Source organism: Pollachius pollachius (assembly GCF_949987615.1).
Source record: "Pollachius pollachius genome assembly, chromosome: 19".
Classification (NCBI taxonomy): domain Eukaryota; kingdom Metazoa; phylum Chordata; class Actinopteri; order Gadiformes; family Gadidae; genus Pollachius; species Pollachius pollachius.
In genome coordinates, this window is record NC_136952.1 from 1,754,840 (window position 1) to 1,776,566 (window position 21,727).

At 49.2% G+C, this 21,727-nt stretch overlaps 2 protein-coding genes across 2 annotated transcripts in view; both read right to left on the reverse strand.

The window, feature by feature from the left end:
* Positions 1-2,848: 2,848 nt before the first annotated feature.
* Positions 2,849-21,727, reverse strand: part of abcc3 (ATP-binding cassette, sub-family C (CFTR/MRP), member 3) — a 50,446-nt gene continuing 31,567 nt past the window's right edge. The window contains exons 19-31 of the mRNA XM_079757151.1: positions 21,094-21,274; positions 20,319-20,427; positions 19,363-19,522; positions 18,700-18,907; positions 17,126-17,436; positions 13,098-13,297; positions 11,738-11,864; positions 11,268-11,369; positions 10,369-10,515; positions 6,709-6,867; positions 5,691-5,857; positions 4,176-4,370; positions 2,849-3,794 (exon numbers count right to left, since the gene is read on the reverse strand). Coding sequence (XP_079613277.1) covers positions 3,683-3,794; positions 4,176-4,370; positions 5,691-5,857; positions 6,709-6,867; positions 10,369-10,515; positions 11,268-11,369; positions 11,738-11,864; positions 13,098-13,297; positions 17,126-17,436; positions 18,700-18,907; positions 19,363-19,522; positions 20,319-20,427; positions 21,094-21,274 — 2,178 coding nt within the window. The 3' untranslated portion in view covers positions 2,849-3,682. The remainder of the gene's footprint in view (positions 3,795-4,175; positions 4,371-5,690; positions 5,858-6,708; positions 6,868-10,368; positions 10,516-11,267; positions 11,370-11,737; positions 11,865-13,097; positions 13,298-17,125; positions 17,437-18,699; positions 18,908-19,362; positions 19,523-20,318; positions 20,428-21,093; positions 21,275-21,727) is intronic.
* On the reverse strand, positions 13,293-16,248 carry LOC307090749 (uncharacterized protein; the record flags this gene model as incomplete). The annotated part of the gene is made up of 1 exon (XM_079757512.1): positions 13,293-16,248. A coding segment is annotated over one exon (990 nt), but the record flags the coding sequence as incomplete, so codon positions are not given.

Here is a 21,727-nt window from a genome sequence, read left to right on the forward strand (position 1 = left end):
CTGGTGGAGACTCTGCTGCGGCCCCTGAAGCGCTCGCTGGAACAGAGTGGCTGTTTATTGATCTGAAGATAGGGAATATTAATTGATAGGTGGAGCGACTCTTTTTTTAATGCATGGCAAATTCTTTGAATTAGGTTCAATCGGTTCAACTGATGGACTGAATTGTATGTGAATAGGCCTCAGTCTAAGATTAGTTCATTTTAATTCACTAAATAACTGACAATTTCAAATAAATTCTACATATTTATATATATATTTTATTATGAATTCTTAGCATGATTATTGTGATTACGATTATTATTTTACACAATTCTTAATTAAGGAACAAATTATCATATTATCAAATCCCTAGTCCATATCAGAATATTGAAGCATAAACCACATGGTATTAAATCCAGTGCTTTTTTTGAATGAGTGCTATTAACTAATAAGGAATGAAAATACTATTCAAATAAAGTTTCAATAATTCGTTTCTCGGATTTAACCGGATAAAAGTGTCAGCCTCAGTAATGTAAATGTACGAAGAACAAAAGAATGTCTTGAATACCAAATAATCAGTTTATAGTCAGATGTTCTAGATGTCTTCTTCTTATTGTTCGCTTGTTAAAAAAAAGAGAGCACTCCAGCAATTAAACTGCGTTGTGGACTCACAATCACAGCACATTAAACATGTACTTGAATGTTATTCGAATGCTATTTCAAAAGAGCTGCAACTACATTGCTAATTTTCTCTTCATTAACTTGAAGTCACTTTATTAACTCCAGATGCTTTGCAGTCATTGGCCAAATTCTGCCCTCAGAAATGTTATTTTCAGCATCTTGCGCAACATGTGACCACCAACCCACCCGGACCTTCATTTACAGGCTACATACATAACCTTTGATTTACAGTGCATGTCTTTGTGCCGCCTTCCGGATTAGCCCTCTAAATACATTTTAGCGTGGACTTTTAAATGTCGGAATGTCTACACTCTATTCATGTCTATCTCCCTCTCAGAGCTCCGTAATGCTGGTGACTAAACGCGCTGCAGGATGAACTATGTTAAAGCCCAGAGACCCTACAGCGTGTTCCCTGTGGTACACGCAGCCAGAGCTTTGTGAATAACAATCAGAACACCGGTCTTATCCCAGCCCCTGCGGCAGAGCCGGAGAAGGTGAACTGAGGAGAGGAACGCAGACGGACTTACGATGCAGAGAGGCTGGGCAGTGAACCCAAAACGTGCTGTACTGTACCGTCTGTTCTAGTTTATTTTGGCTTTCTCACCGGGTCATCTCAGGACAAGGGAAGCTAGTGTGTGTGTGTGTGTGTGTGTGTGTGTGTGTGTGTGTGTGTGTGTGTGTGTGTGTGTGTGTGTCTGTGTGTGTTTGTGTGTGTGTGGTTGTGTGTGTGTGTGTTTGTGTGTGTGTGTGTGTGTGTGTGTGTATACCATAATTTCCTCAATAAAATTACCTTTGCATAACCTTGAAGTGATAGGTAATATGTCTGTGTATTTCACATAAAAGATTCTCATTCATTATAATTTTCATCAGACTCCATTACTTACCTCACCTCAGGTGCCCCCTCTCTCTCACACACACACACACACACACACACACACACACACACACACACACACACACACACACACACACACACACACACACACACACACACACACACACACACACACACACACTTGGATGACATTGATTAGTGAGATATTTCATTTTCATTCCCACTCATAACTTTCAAGGCTACTGTGGCAATGAGATGCAAATTGAGGCTACGAAAGTTAGAATATTTGTTGGAAGGTACAACAGACACGGGTTTGAAATGGAGAGCACCGTACCAAACCAATTTAGCAGAAAACATTAAAGGAGTCAGGGTTATTTGAGGTTTCAAACTTTGCTTGGAGAACACAAATGAATTCTAACTGAACCCCCAACATCAGATTCATCTCTCGTACCTTTTCTGGGTCAGAACTTATCCAGCTTTAAGGATTCCTGTAAGACGGAATATACATCTAAAAAAAAGTTGTGCTGATGTTAGAAAAGGCAGCAAGGTTTCAGAACTTTTTGATTTAGTCTCTGGATTGATGGAAATCTCAGGGTGACGGTGAAGTGGTGTGAAACCACCTTCATCACTGCACCCTTTGTTTCATTAAGAAACTAAATGAATATCTACTAGTAGAGTAGAGATGGACTCTCCCAGACAGGACAATTAATATTGACTTAGCATCGTGTAGCATCTTATCCTAGCTATCTTTGTTGTGTACGGGGAATGGGTTTACCTAGTGATTGTTAGTGCTTGGCACTTGGTTCAATGAATATCCTTACTGTTCCGACCGATATGTTGTTTTTCTTTCTTCTGACAAATGTACTTATTGTAAGTCGCTTTGGATAAAAAATGTAAATGTAGATGCAAGGCGTTAAGAGATGGACTCTCCCACGCAGTTCCACAAAAGTGACCAACAGTGGAATGAGTTTAATTTCCAGAAAGATCCTAACCATATTTCTGGCTGAATTCTGACCTGTCAGTTGAGATTAGGTGTGTGTGTCTCTGTGTGGGTCTGTGTGTGTGTGTCCCATAAGACAATGGATGAAGCCTTTTCAATAGTCGATTGAATGTGTCAGGACAGCTGCTCTGAATCATTTATGTGCTACAGGCACTCTGTCTCTGTGGGAGTTCCTGGGAAGGGAAGGCAGACGTCTCCTCTCAGTCGAGAAATCAAAAAGGTTGGTTTGGAAGCTATAATCGTGTTCCTAAATCCTGGTGAAATGAAATCCGTCATGCCTGAAGAGAATTTCTGCATAAGGGTAACAGTAGGTGCAAAGAAAGTGTTTTTTTCATTGTGAATCAAACAACAAGTTATCATTTATGTATATTTTTAATAAAGGCAATAACATACGTCCATATTTTGGTAGTACACAATTCAAGTTATTTTTTCCTTTCCATTTTACTGCGGTGCCTCAGAAACAAATCACAAATGTAGCCGAACAATCTTCCCTAGAAAAGAAAACCTTTAAGAGTAGCTTAAATAAAAATACAGTACAAAAATAGGTGGGGCCGCCGCCCCTTTAAGCAGGCGACGGCCTCTCTGGAAAAAGTTCTGGAAAGGACAGTGGCACAGTATTGCTAGGTTGTTGAGTACAAATAAAATAAAAAAACATGTTCCTTATGTCTTTGCATGTGTAAGAATACATATATATATTTATACATCAATATATATATATATATATATATATATATATATATATATGATCTGGACAAGTGTTTTAAAAAACGTTTACATTCAGAAGTTGTTCTCCCTAGCCAGAAGGCACTAAATTCCAGACTTGTGTCAAGCAGTAAAATGCAGAGATCCTACTTTCCTCTTTTATAAATGGCTTCCTTAAATCACAAACAACAGATGAGCGACGCGATGCACAACCCAATCAACGCCCTCAGCTTTGGTCAGTGTGTTTACGTCCGACTTAGGCAGCACTGCCCGACGTGTGATCTGTGGTCAGAACGTTCCTGAAGTCTCTCTGGATCAAACACCAACCGGAAGGTTTGACAGCGCCGGTGATCCTCAGGACTGAACCCATTCTCCAGGGAGACGGGAGGTAAAGGCGGCTCCGCTGTCTGCGTCGGGGGTCCCTGACGGAGCTACACCATGCCCCCTCCAGCTGGCGCTGTGAGGTCGCTGACAGACAGGGGGCGCTACTGCACCAGGCCTGCGTCTTTGGCCATGGCGTAGAACACGCCCTTCTGGGACAGCAGCTGGCTGGGGGTGTCGAACTCAGAGATCTCTCCCTTGTCCAGAACCAGCACTCTGTGGAGAGGGAGAGAGGGAAGGGAGAGGGAGAGGGAGAGGAAGAGGGAGAGGGGGAGAGAGAGAGGGAGAGGGAGAGAGAGGGAGAGAGAGAGGGAGAGGGAGAGGGAGAGAGAGAGAGAGGGAGAGAGAGAGGGAGAGGGAGAGAGAGAGGGAGAGGGAGAGGGGAAGAGAGAGAGAGAGGGAGAGGGGAAGAATAAAAAGTGAGTGTGAGTAAGTTAGCCAGCACAGCCTGAGCGCCCCCCTTTCAAAATAAGGGCGTAAGAAATACATTAAAAAAATGTGCTTCGATTGCAAGTCTCATTCAAAAAAAGAATAGTGGGGTACTACTGGGTTGCGACCCCTAGAACCTGGGGTTCCCCCGTGGGCGGCGGGGTGTACCTGGTGTAGTCCATGATGGTGTTGAGCCGGTGGGCGATGGTGAACACGGTGCAGTCCTCGAACTGCGTCCTGATGGTGGACTGGATCAGATCGTCCGTCTCCAGGTCGATGGCGGCCGTGGCCTCGTCCAGGATCAGGATCCTCGTCTTTCTCAGCAGCGCGCGCGCCAGACACACCAGCTGCCTCTGGCCCACGCTGCACACACACACACAGACACGCACACACACAGGTACACACACACACACACACACACACACACACAGACACAGACATGCAGACGCAGTCAAGCAGACGCACAGACACAGACACGCACGTACACAAACACACACAGATGTACACACAGACATACAGGCACGCAGACACGTATAAAGACACACTCACACAGACCAACATTCACACACATACACAGACACACAGACAAACACACAGAACCTTCGGATTATTCATATTCTTTACATATAACATACAACATTAGAGCAGACTGTAGACTGTCTAGTCCAATGTAACTATCCCAATGTAGCTGGCCTAATGTAACAAAACAGGAGAAGAAGATCCAGTATTCTGTCTGTGTCCCACTCAATGACAATTAAGGCATTTAGCAGACGCTCTTATCCAAAGCGACTTACATCGGTTAATACACACATTGTTGTGTATTGCCAGCTGGTCAGGAGCAGTTAGGGTTAAGCGTCTCGCTCAGGGACACATCAACACTCAGCTAGGAGGAGCTGGGGATCGAACTAGCAACCAGCAACCTTTCGGTTACAAGACAACTAGAGCCGACCCAGGTCTAACTAGAGCACCTCTACCTCTGCCTCACAGCAGAACCCTTTAATAACCCCTATGTTCTCCTCTGCGTCGCATGAGCTTTCATATAACATTTTTGGGAGGCGCAAGTCCGGCCCTTGCGGTGGACGCTAGCAGGGTCCGCAAGGACGTAAGGGGTCCGTATACCCCCTCGCGTCGCGTCGACGTGGAACCATAATCAGTCCCTCCAGAAAAACGTGATTATTCGATCGCATAATTCAACGCATAATCAGCCAAAGTCCGCATATTCATGCTGGGGCCGCATTTTTTCAAATATGCCAATCTTTCACCGCATAAATTGCCGATTTCTGTGCAAAATATGCGGGGCTTGCGTGATTTCATAATCCCCGCATTTTCGTTGGAAAAAAAGTCACATATATCTTAGCAGAAAGTTGAAAAGTGTTGCGTTCACTCCACACAAGAGCGACCATTTCCCCCTGTTGCCATGGGAACGTTATGAAGTGACGTAATTACGCGACGCGAACGTCATCGAAAAGCTGCATTTTTGCAAGTTCCCGCATTTTCATTGCATAAAATTGCAATAATGTGCCGCATATTTCATCGCAATTTTTAAGAAAACGTGCCGCATAATCAAGGATTTTTGGCCGCAAAAATCACAAAAAAACGCCACATTTTTCTGGAGGGACTGCATAACGCGCCCTTAGAGTTGGGGTGAATCCCGGTCCAGAAGGCCTGTGGTGGGGGTATTACCTGAGGTTCTCGCCCCCCTCAGCACACTCCATCTCCAGCTTGGCCGGCGCGTTGGTCACGAACTTGTGGAGGTGGGAATGTTCCAGGGCCTTCCAGATGTCCTCGTCGCTGTACGAGTCGAAGGGGTCAAGGTTCATCCTCAGGGTCCCCGAGAACAGAACCGGTTCCTGGAGGTCAATGAAACGGTCAACTGAAAAATCCTTCACACTTTTTACGCCACAAAAGGAAACCCGTGTCAAGTTACAGGGACCGAAAACAGCCTTTGACAGGATTTCATATTTTCTAATTCATAGAAGGTTATATTGTTATACATCAAGAAGAAAAGTCAAACTAAATAAAATGCAATTAGAAGAATGTGTTTTTCCTTTTTATTCAACGATGCGTAAGGAAAACCTCTTGAAATTGTATTTAGTATTCCTCTATTGTTTACAATTAGTATTAGTGCTTGTCACCTGGTTCTATGAACATCCTTACTGTACCGACAGAGATATATTGTTGTTTCTCTTTCCTCTGACAAATGTACTTATTGTGAGTCGCTTTGGATGAAAGCGTCTGCTAAATTCCCTCAATGAATATCGTCACCCTCTTAAAGTAATGGCCTAAGTCATATTTTCAAGTTGTTCAGAAAACAGAAAAAACTGAACTGAGTTATGGCAATAACTTCACTAGCTTGGTACACTTTCTTTATTTGGGAAGCGGCCGCCATCTTGAAACGCATATGGAATTGCCTGAATTTATTTTGCCTAAGTCACTCTGTCTAGTGACTTAGGCAAAATAAATTGGCCTAATTCACACTCTTGACATAGGCCATTACACTAAAGGGGTAGGATCACATGATCTGTTAAACTGAGGATTTTGGGGATCATACCAGAGGTGGCCAGCATCACAAAGAGCTGATTTAGGCAAGAAAATCATTTTAGCAAAAAATTGACGCAGGCCATTACTTTAAGAAGGGGACGATATGTTAATGTAAATGTTAATGTTAATGTAAACGTTCATGTCTTGGTAGGGATCAGACCTGGGGGATGATGGTGAGTTTGGAGCGCAGGTCGTGGAGGCCGATCTCGGAGATCGTCACTCCGTCGATGGTGATCTCTCCCCCCGCTGCCTCCAGCAGTCGGAAGAGGCACAGAGTCATGGAGGACTTCCCCGCGCCGGTCCGGCCCACGATCCCCACCTGTCAGACACACACACACACACACACACACACACACACACACACACACACACACACACACACACATACACGTGCACACAAGGGCATATGTACACACACACACACACACACACACAACCACACACACACACACACACACACACGTGCACACAAGGGCATACGTACACACACACACACACACACAGACACGCACACACACAAACACGTACGCAAACACACACACGCACAAACACATACACGCGGACACAAGGGCATACGCACACAAACACACACAGACACACACACAACGGCACACACAGACACGCACACACACACACACACATACAATCGCAAAACCGCACGCACGCACGTACGCACACACACACACACACACGCACACACTCTAATGAGGTTGACAGATGTGCGGGGGTGACTCGGTTGTGAGTTTGAGTTCCCCTCGGCTCGCCCCCTGCTTGAGGACCAGACACTGGGGATGGAGCCCTTTGATAGACACTTCCACGCATCTTAATCCGTTTGTGCCCGTCTAATATTATACACTGTGGACGTTGAGGTGATATAATACCAGCAGGAGGGTAGGTTCCCATGGGCAAAGGAAAAGGAGGCGGAGCCTCACTGTGGGTATCTACGTTACCGAAACGTTACCGGACACTAAATACCTTTCAGAAGGAGCTTCTGAAATCAGACACTTGTTTACTGTATGTTGTTGTGTCTGTGCAAGCCTTAATAACAATGGCTGCTTTTACTGTTCAACAGTACAGTATCTATTCAGCAATATATATAATATATATATATCATTCAGCAGATGTTTTTACCTAAAGCCACTGACACTGAATCTGAATACATGTCAATAAAGGAGCACTTTTAAGATTCATAGGAGGTTCAAAACACTGAGCATAATCTGAAAAATACAGAAAGAAACCAAGTCATAAGGCTCTCGAAAAATGTTTACAGCCTTGTCCTCAAATGACGACAATAAATAATCATGAATCTTGAATATTATTTTTGCAGATAATATGATTAACAGATAGCTGCTGGTGTATTAGAAGTAATTTTATAATTTTGATTAAATTATTTGACATAAATATTGCCTCCTGCTCCTTTAAAAAGCAGGTAGGGGTTAGACAGTACAGAGACAGGTCATTAAGGAGCAGGTAGGGGTTAGACAGTACAGAGACAGGTCATTTAGGAGCAGGTAGGGGTTAGACAGTACAGAGACAGGTCATTAAGGAGCAGGTAGGGGTTAGACAGTACAGAGACAGGTCATTAAGGAGCAGGTAGGGGTTAGACAGTACGACAGGTCTTTAAGGGGCAGGTAGGGGTTAGACAGTACGACAGGTCTTTAAGGGGCAGGTAGGGGTTAGACAGTACAGAGACAGGTCATTAAGGAGCAGGTAGGGGTTAGACAGTAAGACAGGTCACTAAGGGGCAGGTAGGGGTTAGACAGTAAGACAGGTCACTAAGGGGCAGGTAGGGGTAGACAGTACAGAGACAGGTCCTTAAGGAGCAGGTAGGGGTTAGACAGTAAGGCAGGTCACTAAGGGGCAGGTAGGGGTTAGACAGTACAGAGACAGGTCTTTAAGGGGCAGGTAGGGGTTAGACAGTCAGACAGGTCACTAAGGGGCAGGTAGGGGTTAGACAGTACGAGAGGTCGTTAAGGAGCAGGTAGGGGTTAGACAGTACAGAGACAGGTCTTTAAGGGGCAGGTAGGGGTTAGACAGTCAGACAGGTCACTAAGGGGCAGGTAGGGGTTAGACAGTCAGACAGGTCACTAAGGGGCAGGTAGGGGTTAGACAGTCAGACAGGTCACTAAGGGGCAGGTAGGGGTTAGACAGTACGAGAGGTCGTTAAGGAGCAGGTAGGGGTTAGACAGTACAGAGACAGGTCTTTAAGGGGCAGGTAGGGGTTAGACAGTCAGACAGGTCACTAAGGGGCAGGTAGGGGTTAGACAGTCAGACAGGTCACTAAGGGGCAGGTAGGGGTTAGACAGTCAGACAGGTCACTAAGGGGCAGGTAGGGGTTAGACAGTCAGACAGGTCACTAAGGGGCAGGTAGGGGTTAGACAGTACGAGAGGTCGTTAAGGAGCAGGTAGGGGTTAGACAGTACAGAGACAGGTCGTTAAGGGGCAGGTAGGGGTAGACAGTACAGAGACAGGTCCTTAAGGAGCAGGTAGGGGTTAGACAGTCAGACAGGTCACTAAGGGGCAGGTAGGGGTTAGACAGTACAGAGACAGGTCGTTAAGGAGCAGGTAGGGGTTAGACAGTACAGAGACAGGTCCTTAAGGAGCAGGTAGGGGTTAGACAGTAAGGCAGGTCACTAAGGGGCAGGTAGGGGTAGACAGTACAGAGACAGGTCCTTAAGGAGCAGGTAGGGGTTAGACAGTCAGACAGGTCACTAAGGGGCAGGTAGGGGTAGACAGTACAGAGACAGGTCCTTAAGGAGCAGGTAGGGGTTAGACAGTACAGAGACAGGTCTTTAAGGGGCAGGTAGGGGTTAGACAGTCAGACAGGTCACTAAGGGGCAGGTAGGGGTTAGACAGTCAGACAGGTCACTAAGGGGCAGGTAGGGGTTAGACAGTCAGACAGGTCACTAAGGGGCAGGTAGGGGTTAGACAGTCAGACAGGTCACTAAGGGGCAGGTAGGGGTTAGACAGTCAGACAGGTCACTAAGGGGCAGGTAGGGGTTAGACAGTCAGACAGGTCACTAAGGGGCAGGTAGGGGTTAGACAGTACGAGAGGTCGTTAAGGAGCAGGTAGGGGTTAGACAGTACAGAGACAGGTCGTTAAGGGGCAGGTAGGGGTAGACAGTACAGAGACAGGTCCTTAAGGAGCAGGTAGGGGTTAGACAGTCAGACAGGTCACTAAGGGGCAGGTAGGGGTTAGACAGTACAGAGACAGGTCGTTAAGGAGCAGGTAGGGGTTAGACAGTACAGAGACAGGTCCTTAAGGAGCAGGTAGGGGTTAGACAGTAAGGCAGGTCACTAAGGGGCAGGTAGGGGTAGACAGTACAGAGACAGGTCCTTAAGGAGCATGTAGGGGTTAGACAGTCAGACAGGTCACTAAGGGGCAGGTAGGGGTAGACAGTACAGAGACAGGTCCTTAAGGAGCAGGTAGGGGTTAGACAGTACAGAGACAGGTATTTAAGGGGCAGGTAGGGGTTAGACAGTCAGACAGGTCACTAAGGGGCAGGTAGGGGTTAGACAGTCAGACAGGTCACTAAGGGGCAGGTAGGGGTTAGACAGTCAGACAGGTCACTAAGGGGCAGGTAGGGGTTAGACAGTCAGACAGGTCACTAAGGGGCAGGTAGGGGTTAGACAGTACAGAGACAGGTCGTTAAGGAGCAGGTAGGGGTTAGACAGTACAGAGACAGGTCGTTAAGGGGCAGGTAGGGGTAGACAGTATGACAGGTCGAGGAGGCTGCAGACACTGGGCATTGAACCCAGTGCCTTTGGGCGGGGATTCGACCCTGCGTTGTGGTGTCGGTGGGCAGGTGGCGGGCCTCACCTTCTCGCCGCCCTTGACGCTCAGCGTGAGGTTCTTCAGCACCAGGTCCAGGCCCTCGCGGTACCGGACGCTGTAGTCTCGGAACTCCACGTTGCCCTGCTGCGGCCAATCAGAGGGAGGCCGCTTGTCCTCCACCAGCCAGGGCGCCTGCGGGGTCCAGACCGGGAGTGAGAGGGTGAAGGAGTGAGGGAGGGAGGGAAGGAGTGAGGGAGGGAAGGAGGGAGGGAGGGAAGGAGGGAAGGAGTGAGGGAGGGAAGGAGTGAGGGAGGGAGTGAGTGAGTGAAGGAGTGAGTGAGTATCTGGTTGTGGTTGTGTGAGTGAGTGAGTGAGTAAGTGAGTGTGTGAGTAATTGAGTAAGTGTTTGGATGTCTGTGTGTGTGTGGGAGTAATTTAGTGAGTGAGAGTGTTTGAGTTTGTGTGAGTAATTGTGTGTGTGTGTGTGTGTGTGCATGTGTGTGTGTGTGTGTGGAATTGAGTGAGTGAGTGAGTGAGTGTGAGTGTCTGAGTGAGCGTGAGTGTGTGAGGAAATTAGTGAACGAGTGAGTGAGTGAGTGTAATATAAATATATACATATAAATATATCTATATGATACATATGTATGAGTTGTAGTCCTTCTGGTGTTAAATCGCTGAGTCTGCAGTACAAAGGCCTCGCTCCCTCTCTGCAGTACTAGGGCCCCACACAGAGAGCAGCAGGTATTATAACCTTTATGATCGGGTTGTACTTTAGGAGCGCTGTGTGTTCCGCTATGAGCTGGCAGCTCTGCTGCTGCTGTTGTTTCTGAGCTCTGTTATTCTGGCAGAGCACACTCTCCTCCTGAACACAAACAACAACAGATGCTGTGCACACACGCACGCGCACACACGCACACGCACACTGCGTCAGCAGAACCTTGTACCTCAGTCTTTGTCTCGGAGTACTCCTTGACGCGCTCCACGGCCACGATGTTGCTCTCCAGGTCGGACGTCATGCGCACCATCCAGTTCAGCGTCATGGTCACCTTCACAATAAGAGCGTAACATGTTGGTCGCCTTCACAATAAGAGAGGCACACGTTGGTCGCCTTCACAATAAGAGCGGGACACGTTGGTCACCTTCACAATGAGAGAGGGTCTCGTTGGTCGCCTTCACAATAAGAGCGGCAAATGTTGGTCGCCTTCACAATAAGAGCGGGACACGTTGTTCACCTTCACAATAAAAGGCCCATATTTACAATGCTCGCCTTTTAAAGGGGAGGGACGGAGGTTGTACTTCAGTGAACTTTATGCAAAGTAGCCTGTCTTGCAGCGAGCCTGGGGCCCTGTGATTGGACGATCGCCGTTCAGTGGGTGCAGTCCCCGGAGGGTGTGAGACGGGCTGGTGTGCGTACCTGCAGGGCGTAGGACACCGAGAGCCCCACCAGGCCCGGGTTCAGCTTCTCCTTCCCGATGACGGCAAACAGCGCGGCGAACAGCACGATGCAGTTCCCGATGAACTCAATGCGGACGCCCAGCCACCTGGGGACAGACAGACGGTGAGAACACGGCCGCAGGGTCTGGATCAGCACTTGGTCAAATGCCTGTGCTGCCTTACATCTGCCAAGTCAGCCTGTCTACACACTGGCTCTAAGGGAATGTCTTTTGAAAGTAGTCCGAGAGTGAGTGAGTGAGTGAGTGAGTGAGTGAGTGAGTGAGTGAGTGAGTGAGTGAGTGAGTGAGTGAGTGAGTGAGTGAGTGAGTGAGTGTGACTGAGAGAGAGAGGGAGTGAGTGAGAGTGTGAGAGTGAGTGAGTGTGACAGAGAGAGAGAGAGGGAGTGAGTGAGTGAGAGTGAATGAGTGAGTGAGTGAGATGGGTTGTTCAGCTCAACAGGTAAAGAATGCTCCTAAAACAACCCATACTAGTTTGAGGCTTCAAGGAAAACTCTAAAGATATAGATTTAAAGATAGATATATAGATATATAAACTTATCTAGAGGTATAGGTAAGCGTCTAAATATCTCTATCTATTTTTAATTAAGACCACGCATATATATATAAAGAGAGAGAAATACAGATAAGTGTCTAAATATCTTTTTTTTTAATAAAACAAATGCATAGATATCTGTAGTCTAGATCTATCCCTCCCTCTCACCTGTTGACCACGATCCCAGGATCCCTATATATTATGTATAGATCTATATTATGGATAGATCTATATTATGAATAGATCTTTATTATGAATAGATCTATTTTATGTATAGATCTATATTATGTATAGATCTATATTATATATAGATCTATATTATGTATGGATCTATATTATGTATGGATCTATATTATGTATGGACCTATATTATGTATGGTTCTATATTATGTATAGACCTATATTATGTATAGATCTATACATAATATAGATCTATATTATGTATGGATCTATATTATGTATAGATCTATATTATGTATGGACCTATTTTATGTATGGATCTATATTATGTATGGACCTATATTATGTATGGATCTATATTATGCATAGATCTATATTATGTATAGATCTATATTATGTATGGATCTATATTATGTATAGATCTATATATGCATGGATCTATATTATGTATAGACCTATATTATGTATAGATCTATATTATGTATGGATCTATATTATGTATGGATCTATATTATGTATGGAGCTATATTATGTATGGATCTATATTATGTATGGATCTATATTATGTATAGATCTATATATGTATGGATCTATATTTGATCTCTCACCTGTTGGCCACGATGCCGGGGTAGTAGCTCTTCTGGTTGTCGTCCACGCGCGTGTCGCTCATGCGCACGAAGGCGCTGTCTTTGCCGTAGGCACGGATGACGCTGGCGCCCGTGATGGTCTCCGAGAAGTGGGAGTAGATGGGCGAGCGGCTCACCGACTCCAGTCGCTTCAGCTGGCGCGACGTGGCCACGTAGAACCTCTAGGGGGCGAGCAGGAGGCCGCCGACGGGACGGGCGTTGGCGTGATTGGACGAGGGGGCGGGGACAGACACAGCGTTAGGGCAAACTGCGACGCGGGCTGTACGTTTTGAATTGGGTGGAAACTGAAATGTTGATGCTCGCTTTCACACACACGCACGCACACACACACACACGCAAACACACGCACGCACGCACACACACACGCATACACACATAAGACAGCTACACATTGAGACAAAACAACGAGACGCACACAGAATCGCACATATACACATGTGCACGTGCACAGCGGCGAGGCCGATGTTGAAACAAACACCTGAAGCCTCAACAGACGCAATAGCAATGCTGCCATCAAACAACACCAGGTGTGTTTTGGAGATAGGGACTATGATCGAGATAGAGAGTCATCATGTCATAGCCTAGTCATACTCAGTATGAGATACTTGCACCATTCTCAGGGGTGTCATTTTTAATCTGTGGGAGTCAAAATGATAGCACATAACTATATTGTGCATCAATATATTCAGTGCTTGCATAGTTTTGTAATCCATGGCGAGATGAAGAAGAAAGTCTCAGGTGTTTTCTAACATATAAACCAATCAAAACCCTTGATTATTACACCGCCATTTGGCATAATGTCATAACGGTGTCATAATGGACGGGCATAATGGTCGGGCTGTCTCATAATGGTGTCATAATGGTCGGGCTTTCATAACGGTGTCATAATGGTCGGGCATAATGGTCGGGCTGTCATAATGGTGTCATAATGGTCGGGCTGTCTCATAATGGTCGGGCATAATGGTTGGGCTGTCATTATGGTGTCATAATGGTCAGGCTGTCTCATAATGGTGTCATAATGGTCGGGCATAATGTTCAGGCTGTCTCATAACGGTGTCATAATGGTCGGGCAGTCATAACGGTGCAGCCCAACCATAATCCCACAAACCCAACAGAACGCAGGAGGCCCCTGGCCCCGGGCTCAGGGGCCCCCCCGCTGGGGTCACAGGAGACAGGACGTTATACATGCAAACAAAGCTCGGAAAGGCGGGAGGGAGAGACGAGATCAGAGCGAGTGATTGGTTGAGGCGGGTGGTGTGTGCTGTGAGTGGGATATGGCGCTTGGGTTAGTTAGAACAAGGACGGCGCACGTGAACGAACGTACACACACACACACACACACACACAGAAAAGGTGTTCAAATTGATCACAAACACAGGATGAAGATAGGTTTCGCACCTGTACTGATTTGTCTCGGGGGGGGGGCGAGCGGCTGTTAGTTATTTATCATGCAAACTACGCCACCTTGAGGACAGATGGAGAACCGGTGTTTCTGCTTTTCTGTCGTTCTCTTGAGGAGGCTCGGGATGCCCGACCCCTGTACTCAGTTCGGGGTCTTCATCCTCCACGGTTTACCACCACCCAATGTTTGATCAGCAGATGTTGAACATCCTGCCAGCTTTGACTTCCAAATTGTGTTGCGGGCCCCAGAAACCAAACATCAGCCAGGCTCCCCAATAATCCAACCGAGGTGAGTGAACTTCTAGCAGACTGTCGACTGTTAATAGGCACACGTCCACGAGAAACACTCCATCAACACTAGATACCACCGCTGGACGGCTGTTCCCTTGACGACCACACGGAAACCAGGGAGGGGGGAGAAACTTCATCTGTTTCTATATATTTATCAGTACACCTGCGTGTGTTAAATAGTGTGTATTCTGGGTAGGGCTCTTAAAGGAACAACCGTCCGCACAGGCCGCTAAGTACTGTCCCGCCTGCTATCGTCACGGGCACGTCGATGTTGGGTCCCAACACCGACGCCACGGCAACACCGAACCCCGCGTCCGTCGCGTCGTCGCGCTAACGCCTCGCTAACGCCTCGCTAACGCCTCGCTAACGCCTCGCTAACCACGCGCACACGGCGACACAAGACGACAGCAGAACCAAAACGGACGACAGACTACCGCCAGCCATCCAACAGAGCTCTCAGACGACGTGCGGACAGGTCGGGGGGGGGGGGGGGGGGGGGGGTCTCCGTGTTTACCTGGACCCACCAATAGAAGAGCAGCAGGGGCGCAACCCCGACCATGAACATGGGCGTGAGCACTGAGCACACCAGTAGCACGTTGAGCGTGTACCAGAAGGTGCGCATCCATATGTCTGTGTTGTCGGGGATGGCCGTGTCTATGGTGTCCACGTCTTTGCTGAAGCGGTTGAGGACGCGGCCGGCGGGCGTGCGCTCGAAGAAGCCCTGGGGGGCGCGCAGCACGCGACGCAGCATGGCCTCGTGGGTTAGCCGCGCCGCACGCAGCATGCAGTACGCCTTGCCCAGCAGGGAGTTCACCAGCAACAACAAACCTGGAGGAGGAGGAGGAGGAGGAGGAGCGGGAGGATGAGGGGGAGGAAAATGAGGTGGAGGTTCAAGGTGAGGAGGAGGAGGAGGAGGAGGAGGAGGAGGAGGAGCAGTAGGAGGAGGAGTGTGATGATGATGAGGAGGAGGAGGATGAGGCGGAGGTTCAAGGTGAGGAGGAGGAGGAGGAGGAGGTGGAGGAAAATGAGGTGGAGGTTCAAGGCGAGGAGGAGGAGGAGCAGGAGCAGGAGGAAGAGGAGGAGGAGGAGCAGGAGGAGGAGGAGGAGCAGTAGGAGGAGGAGGGTGATGATGATGAGGAGGAGGAGGATGAGGCGGAGGTTCAAGGCGAGGAGGAGGAGGAGGAGCAGGAGCAGGAGGAAGAGGAGGAGGAGGAGCAGGAGGAGGAGGAGCAGTAGGAGGAGGAGGGTGATGATGATGAGGAGGAGGAGGATGAGGCGGAGGTTCAAGGTGAGGAGGAGGAGGAGGAGGAGGTAATATGGGGGAGTGTGAGGAGGAGGGAGGAGGGTGGTGGTTAGGTAAAGGGTAAGGAGGAGAGTAAGGAGGAGCAGGGGGGTAATGAGGCGAGGAGAAGGTGAGAAGTGATTAGGAAGGGGTTGATAAGGAGAAGGGGGTGAGATTGGGGAGTGCGAGGAGGAGGATTGCGGAGGGTGAAAGGAGGAGGAGTGAGGAGGAGGAGAAAGGTGGGTGGGGGTTAAAGGTATGCTTTAAGGAGAACACCCAGCTTATGCAAGCCGAAAAGCACAGGGTTGATCAGCCGCTGCATCCACGTGCATGCCCAGGCGAGAGCGCACTTCCACTGCTCTGACACTAGAGGGGAGCAGAGCAACTCTGAGGAGGCATCCTACACTCACCACTACTCACTACTACCGACACCTGCCCGTTTCTCCAGAGATCCCTGGGAAGGATGAGAGGCGCAGGCATTTGGCTGTGATCCAGAAGACAACAAATCAACAACAACAACAACACCGACCAGACCCTAACCTGTTCACAATCACACCCCACCGGGCTACCGAGTCCTGGCCAACGAGAACGCGCCTTTTCCAGCAAAGGAGTGAAATCCACACGGATCCTTCTCGTCTGTACGGAGGAACAGGAGAGCCCTGGCCCTCACACACGCTGCGGTCAGATGTGTGTGCGCATATTAGAGGTGAAGAAAGTGTGTGTGTGTGTGTGTGTGAGAGAGGGAAGATAGGTTCACCAGAGACAGCCAAGCAGGGATGCTCACATTCAACAGGTGAACGGAGGAAGAGAGGGAGGAGGTGGGCGAAGGACTTACAAGAATTCCCGCCATTCCAGGCAGTGGAATCAGGAAAATCACGGGGAGGACAGATACAAAACACAAACACACGCACACAAACACACACACCGGCATGCACACAGACACACACTCCTCCGAGCAGTGCCCGGACGCCCCCCTGCCCTGGAGTGGGGGGGGGGGGGGAGAGCGCGGTGGTACCTGGACAAAGACGTAAACGAAAGCCAGCGGCACGATGACCACGGCGAAGATGGGCGTGCTGGCGATGATGACGATCATGGTGGACATGGAGGAGAACACGGTGCCCAGGAACATGAGCACGGTGGAGGGCAGCACCTCGTCGATGATGTAAATGTCCTTGGAGAAGCGGTTGATCAAGCGGCCGAGCGGCGTGGTGTCAAAGAACGCCTGGGGCGTGTGAAACTTGTTGCTCAGCAGGTTATAGTGCAGCTTCTTGGCAGCCCCGATGTTGCCCACGGCCAGGGTGAAGGACGAGACCATGACAAGGAGACCTAAGGGGACAGGGAGGAGCAGTTTGGGGAATGGGACAAGAGGATAAGGGCGCCATTTTCGGCCGTCAGGGCGGAGCAGGAGCACTTTCCCCACCGGGGGCGGGGGGGCGCTGCGGCTGTCAGAGGAACAGTGCGACAGTTTTCTGCATGCGCTTATAATCAACAGAGGAGGACAGAGTCAGTTCCTGCTCATCCATCAGGAACATCCCTCAGCTTCCAGTGGGCTTCGAACTGATGGACGCAAACGGTGACTGCATCCCAGTGAACGCAGCTTCAATCGGTTAATAGAGAACTGCTCCAGACTGTACGATTAGAAGGGTGAATGGACAACACAATGATAACGTATTTGGAGCACATCCACAGTAAGCGTTCTGTGCTACACCTGCATCTGCTGTTCTCACTCCTGTGCCTGCTCTATACAGCAGGTGTTTCCTCTGTTAAAGCTTCATTGCACTGCTGCGAGGCCGTTCAGTCCAGGCTCCATGTGATGGGGAGCTAAGAACTACCGTTGCTAGCAACTTCCGTTTCTAGCTCACCACCACATGGACCCCGACCACCTCATACGAGGTGCTTGTCGTGGTTCACAGCAAGAAGATGTGTTTACAACCTTCCGCTTTGGAAGGGTTTGCATTTCAGTTGCAGCCCCTGATTGCCAAAACATCTGAAAGGCATGCAGGAAACCGGACGCAGAAAACTCTGCTGGAGCTGCATGGTACAAACCAGTACTGGTTTTGCGTAAAACGACTAAGGAACAAGGTTCCTTAGTCGACAACTACAACAACTCTGTACTCAACGCCGTATGTTGACGGAGTTACAAGAGACCCGTTGTTGCCAGTCGACAACAACAAAATAAAAAGTCATCAGGACAGTAGATTCACCAGCCAGAGTCTTCAGCGAGACTCCAGGGAAAGTCTCCAGGGAGAGACTCCAACCAGATTCTCCAGGGAGTCTCCAGGGAGTCTCCAGCCAGAGTCTCCAGCCAGTCTCCAGGGAGAGTCTCCAGGGAGTCTCCAGCCAGAGTCTCCAGGGAGTCTCCAGCCAGAGTCTCCAGGGAGTCTCCAGCCAGAGTCTCCAGGGAGTCTCCAGCCAGAGTCTCCAGGGAGTCTAAAGCCAGACTCTCCAGGGAGAGTCTCCAGGGAGAGTCTCCAGCCAGAGTCTCCAGCCAGAGTCTCCAGGGAGAGTCTCCAGGGAGAGTCTCCAGGGAGTCTCCAGCCAGAGTCTCCAGCCAGAGTCTCCAGGGAGAGTCTCCAGAGTGAATCTCACCTTGGGCAATGCCCAGCGAGGCGTACACCCCCAGCCTCATGTTGACCTCGTCCCTGGTCTGGTTGGCGCTGGCGTCCTTGGTCCAGTCGCTGAGCCAGATGTTGGCGCCGATGGCGGCGGCATTCTGGCAGCCGTAGAGCAGGCAGATGATGACGGAGAGCACTAAACCCACCGCCTTGGCATAGTCCACGAACACCTTCATCTTCACCTACAGGGACCAAGTGGGAATGAAGGGTGCTACGTTCGTTGTATAATACTGTGTAAGGACAACTCGAAAAGGCTTAGTTGTGGTTCCACGTTGACGCAACGCAAGGGGGTTTACGGACCCATCACGTCCTTGCGTCCACTGCAAGGGCCTGACGTGCGCCTCTTAAAAGGATTAATAACCTTGCGTTGAGGCGACGCAGCAGCAAGGGCTGTGATCGGTCCGCTCACGTAAACCCGACGCAGAACCAAAACAGGTTCACTACTGACGTGGAACCAAAACTAAGCCTTTACTAATGGAGTGACACAAGAACGAAGGTGGAGACGTTGACTCACCAGCACCGGAACGATATATATAATATAAATTATAAGTGACACTGAACAGGTCCCCTAGAGCGCCCCCTAGGGCATGGGAGTAACAATGCCTCCGGGGGCGCTCTCTGTCCTGTGAGGACGTACCCTGCCGGTCTCGGAGGTCTCCGCGTGGATGAGCTTCTCCGACCCGGGGGTCTGTCGTGGCTTCTTCTCCGCCGGGGGCTCCCCGGACTTCCGCTGCGAGGCCAGGTGTCTCCGGCGTGTCTTGGAGTTGTCCGAGTCCCCGGATATGATGCTGATCTGCCTGGGGTGGAGGAAGAGGAGCGCAAGGTCAAAGATGGCGGGTTAGAAAGCTAGGTTATGGGGCACTCCCGGTGGCTGACCGGGCAGAGCACGCACCGTTAAGGCTCAGTCCTTTAGGAAGAGTCCAGGGTTTGGTTCCGGCCCGTGGTCATTTGCTGCATGCCCTCCCCTCTCTCTCCCATGCTTTCCTGTCTAACTCACTGTTTCTTCATGAATAGCTTCGAGACAGTAAGGAGGGGTGTTGAGTTATCGGCCGCATTCCAATGTAATCTCCCTCCGCTCGCTTCCCATTCTTCCCTGATCCCTGCTTCACTCCTTGACCGGTGTAACTCCATGTTTACTCAGGAGAAGTTTGTTTGGGACGACTCAAAGGCCAGACTTCCTCTCCCACCCCCCAGGCCTCTCGCAGCTGCTCCCAACATAAACCCGCTTTCTGGGGTTTCCCGGTAATAAACAGGCCGGTGATAAACAATGGTGTCTTTAAGGTGCTGTAGGCAAGATTTGAGTGCTATCATCTGAGGGCAATTTGATGCCATAGCAATCAGTCTGCTATTGAGGCAGGGGAATAATCTGTTCTGCTCCACTAAACGCCTGCCTCTGGAAAAGAGCTCTTACATTTTAGACTTTTAGATGTCAAAAAAGTCTACATTTTTTACATTTTAGACTCATTTTAACCCCATTTAGACTTAGACCCTGGCTCATTTACGCTTTTTAACTCATTCTGTATAAAGTTGAACAAATGATGAATGGCTGCAGGGAGTATGCAAGACCACCTGTGCCCAGTGCGTGAGGGGTACCTGATGAACTGTCTCTTGGTCTCGTTCACCACCGGCTCATTGTCCGCCACGTCTGTGTGGTTGCTAAGGGCGTCGTCGGGGAACAGCTCCTCGTCATCAATCAGGTCCTCTGTGGAAGACAGTACGATTATCACGGTATGTAAAGTTCACACTGCAGAGGCCTTCAGAAGATACTGGAGTTAAACGGACAGCGTTTGTAAAGCGCATCTCTAACAAGTGGCCACTCATAGTGCTTTACAACACTGCCTCACATTCACCCATTCATGCACACAGTCACACACCGATGGCGGTGTCAACCTTGCAAGGCCACAGCCAGGCTCGTCAGGAGCAGTCAGGGTGAGGTTTCTTGCTCAGGGACACCTTGACACTCGGAGGAGCCGGGGATCGAACCAGCAACCCTCCGGTTACCGGCCAACCCGCTCTAGCTCCTGAGCCACATGCCGCCCGAGTTAAACAATGCTCAGGGGGCAATCAGTGCTTCTCTAGACACAACCCGAAAAAAACAACAGCAGTAAAATACAAGAGTGAAAAACAACCAAACATAAATAAGAACAACCGATAAAATATGAACTAGACAGAGGAGCAGGACTGAGGAGGAGTAGAGAGGAGCAGGTCTGAGGAGGATTAGAGAGGAGCAGGTCTGAGGCGGAGTAGAGAGGAGCAGGTCTGAGGCGGAGTAGAGAGGAGCAGGACTGAGGAGGAGAGAGGAACAGGTCTGAGGAGTAGAGAGGAGCAGGACTGAGGAGGAGAGAGGAGCAGGTCTGAGGCGGTTTACCTATGGCGTCTTCCTCGATGACGTCCTCCATGGCGTAGTTCCTGAGAAACTCTGCGAAGGCCCCGTTCTGGTCCAGCAGTTCCTGGTAGGAGCCCATCTCCGTCACGCGGCCGTCCACCATCACCAGGATGTTGTCCACCTGCGGCAGGAAGCTGACGCCGTGCGTCACCAGTAGGCGGGTCTTCAGAGAGGAAGGAGAACAACAACAACAAGAAGGAAGTTATCAAGAAACGAGTCTCGACTCTCTGACCTACATACTCGGGTCCCGAGATCAGAGGTGGACTTGACTGTGTCCTGGATAAGATGCCTCAATGCTTACATTTTTCAATGCTCTGTCCCTACCGAAATCACTTTGATATCCAGTACCAACAGCACTTTGATATCCAGTACCAACAGCACTTTGATATCCAGTACCAACACCACTTTGATATCCAGTACCAACAGCACTTTGATATCCAGTACCAACACCACTTTGATATCCAGTACCAACACCACTTTGATCCATGTTCTGTAGATTGATGCCAGGCAGCTGAACAATAACCTTCTCCTTACTTGGACTGAATGCGGTCCAACAGGTTCCTCTCGTTTAATCCTAGCTTCCTCTCAGAAAGACGAAGTGAAACGGCGCTCAGAG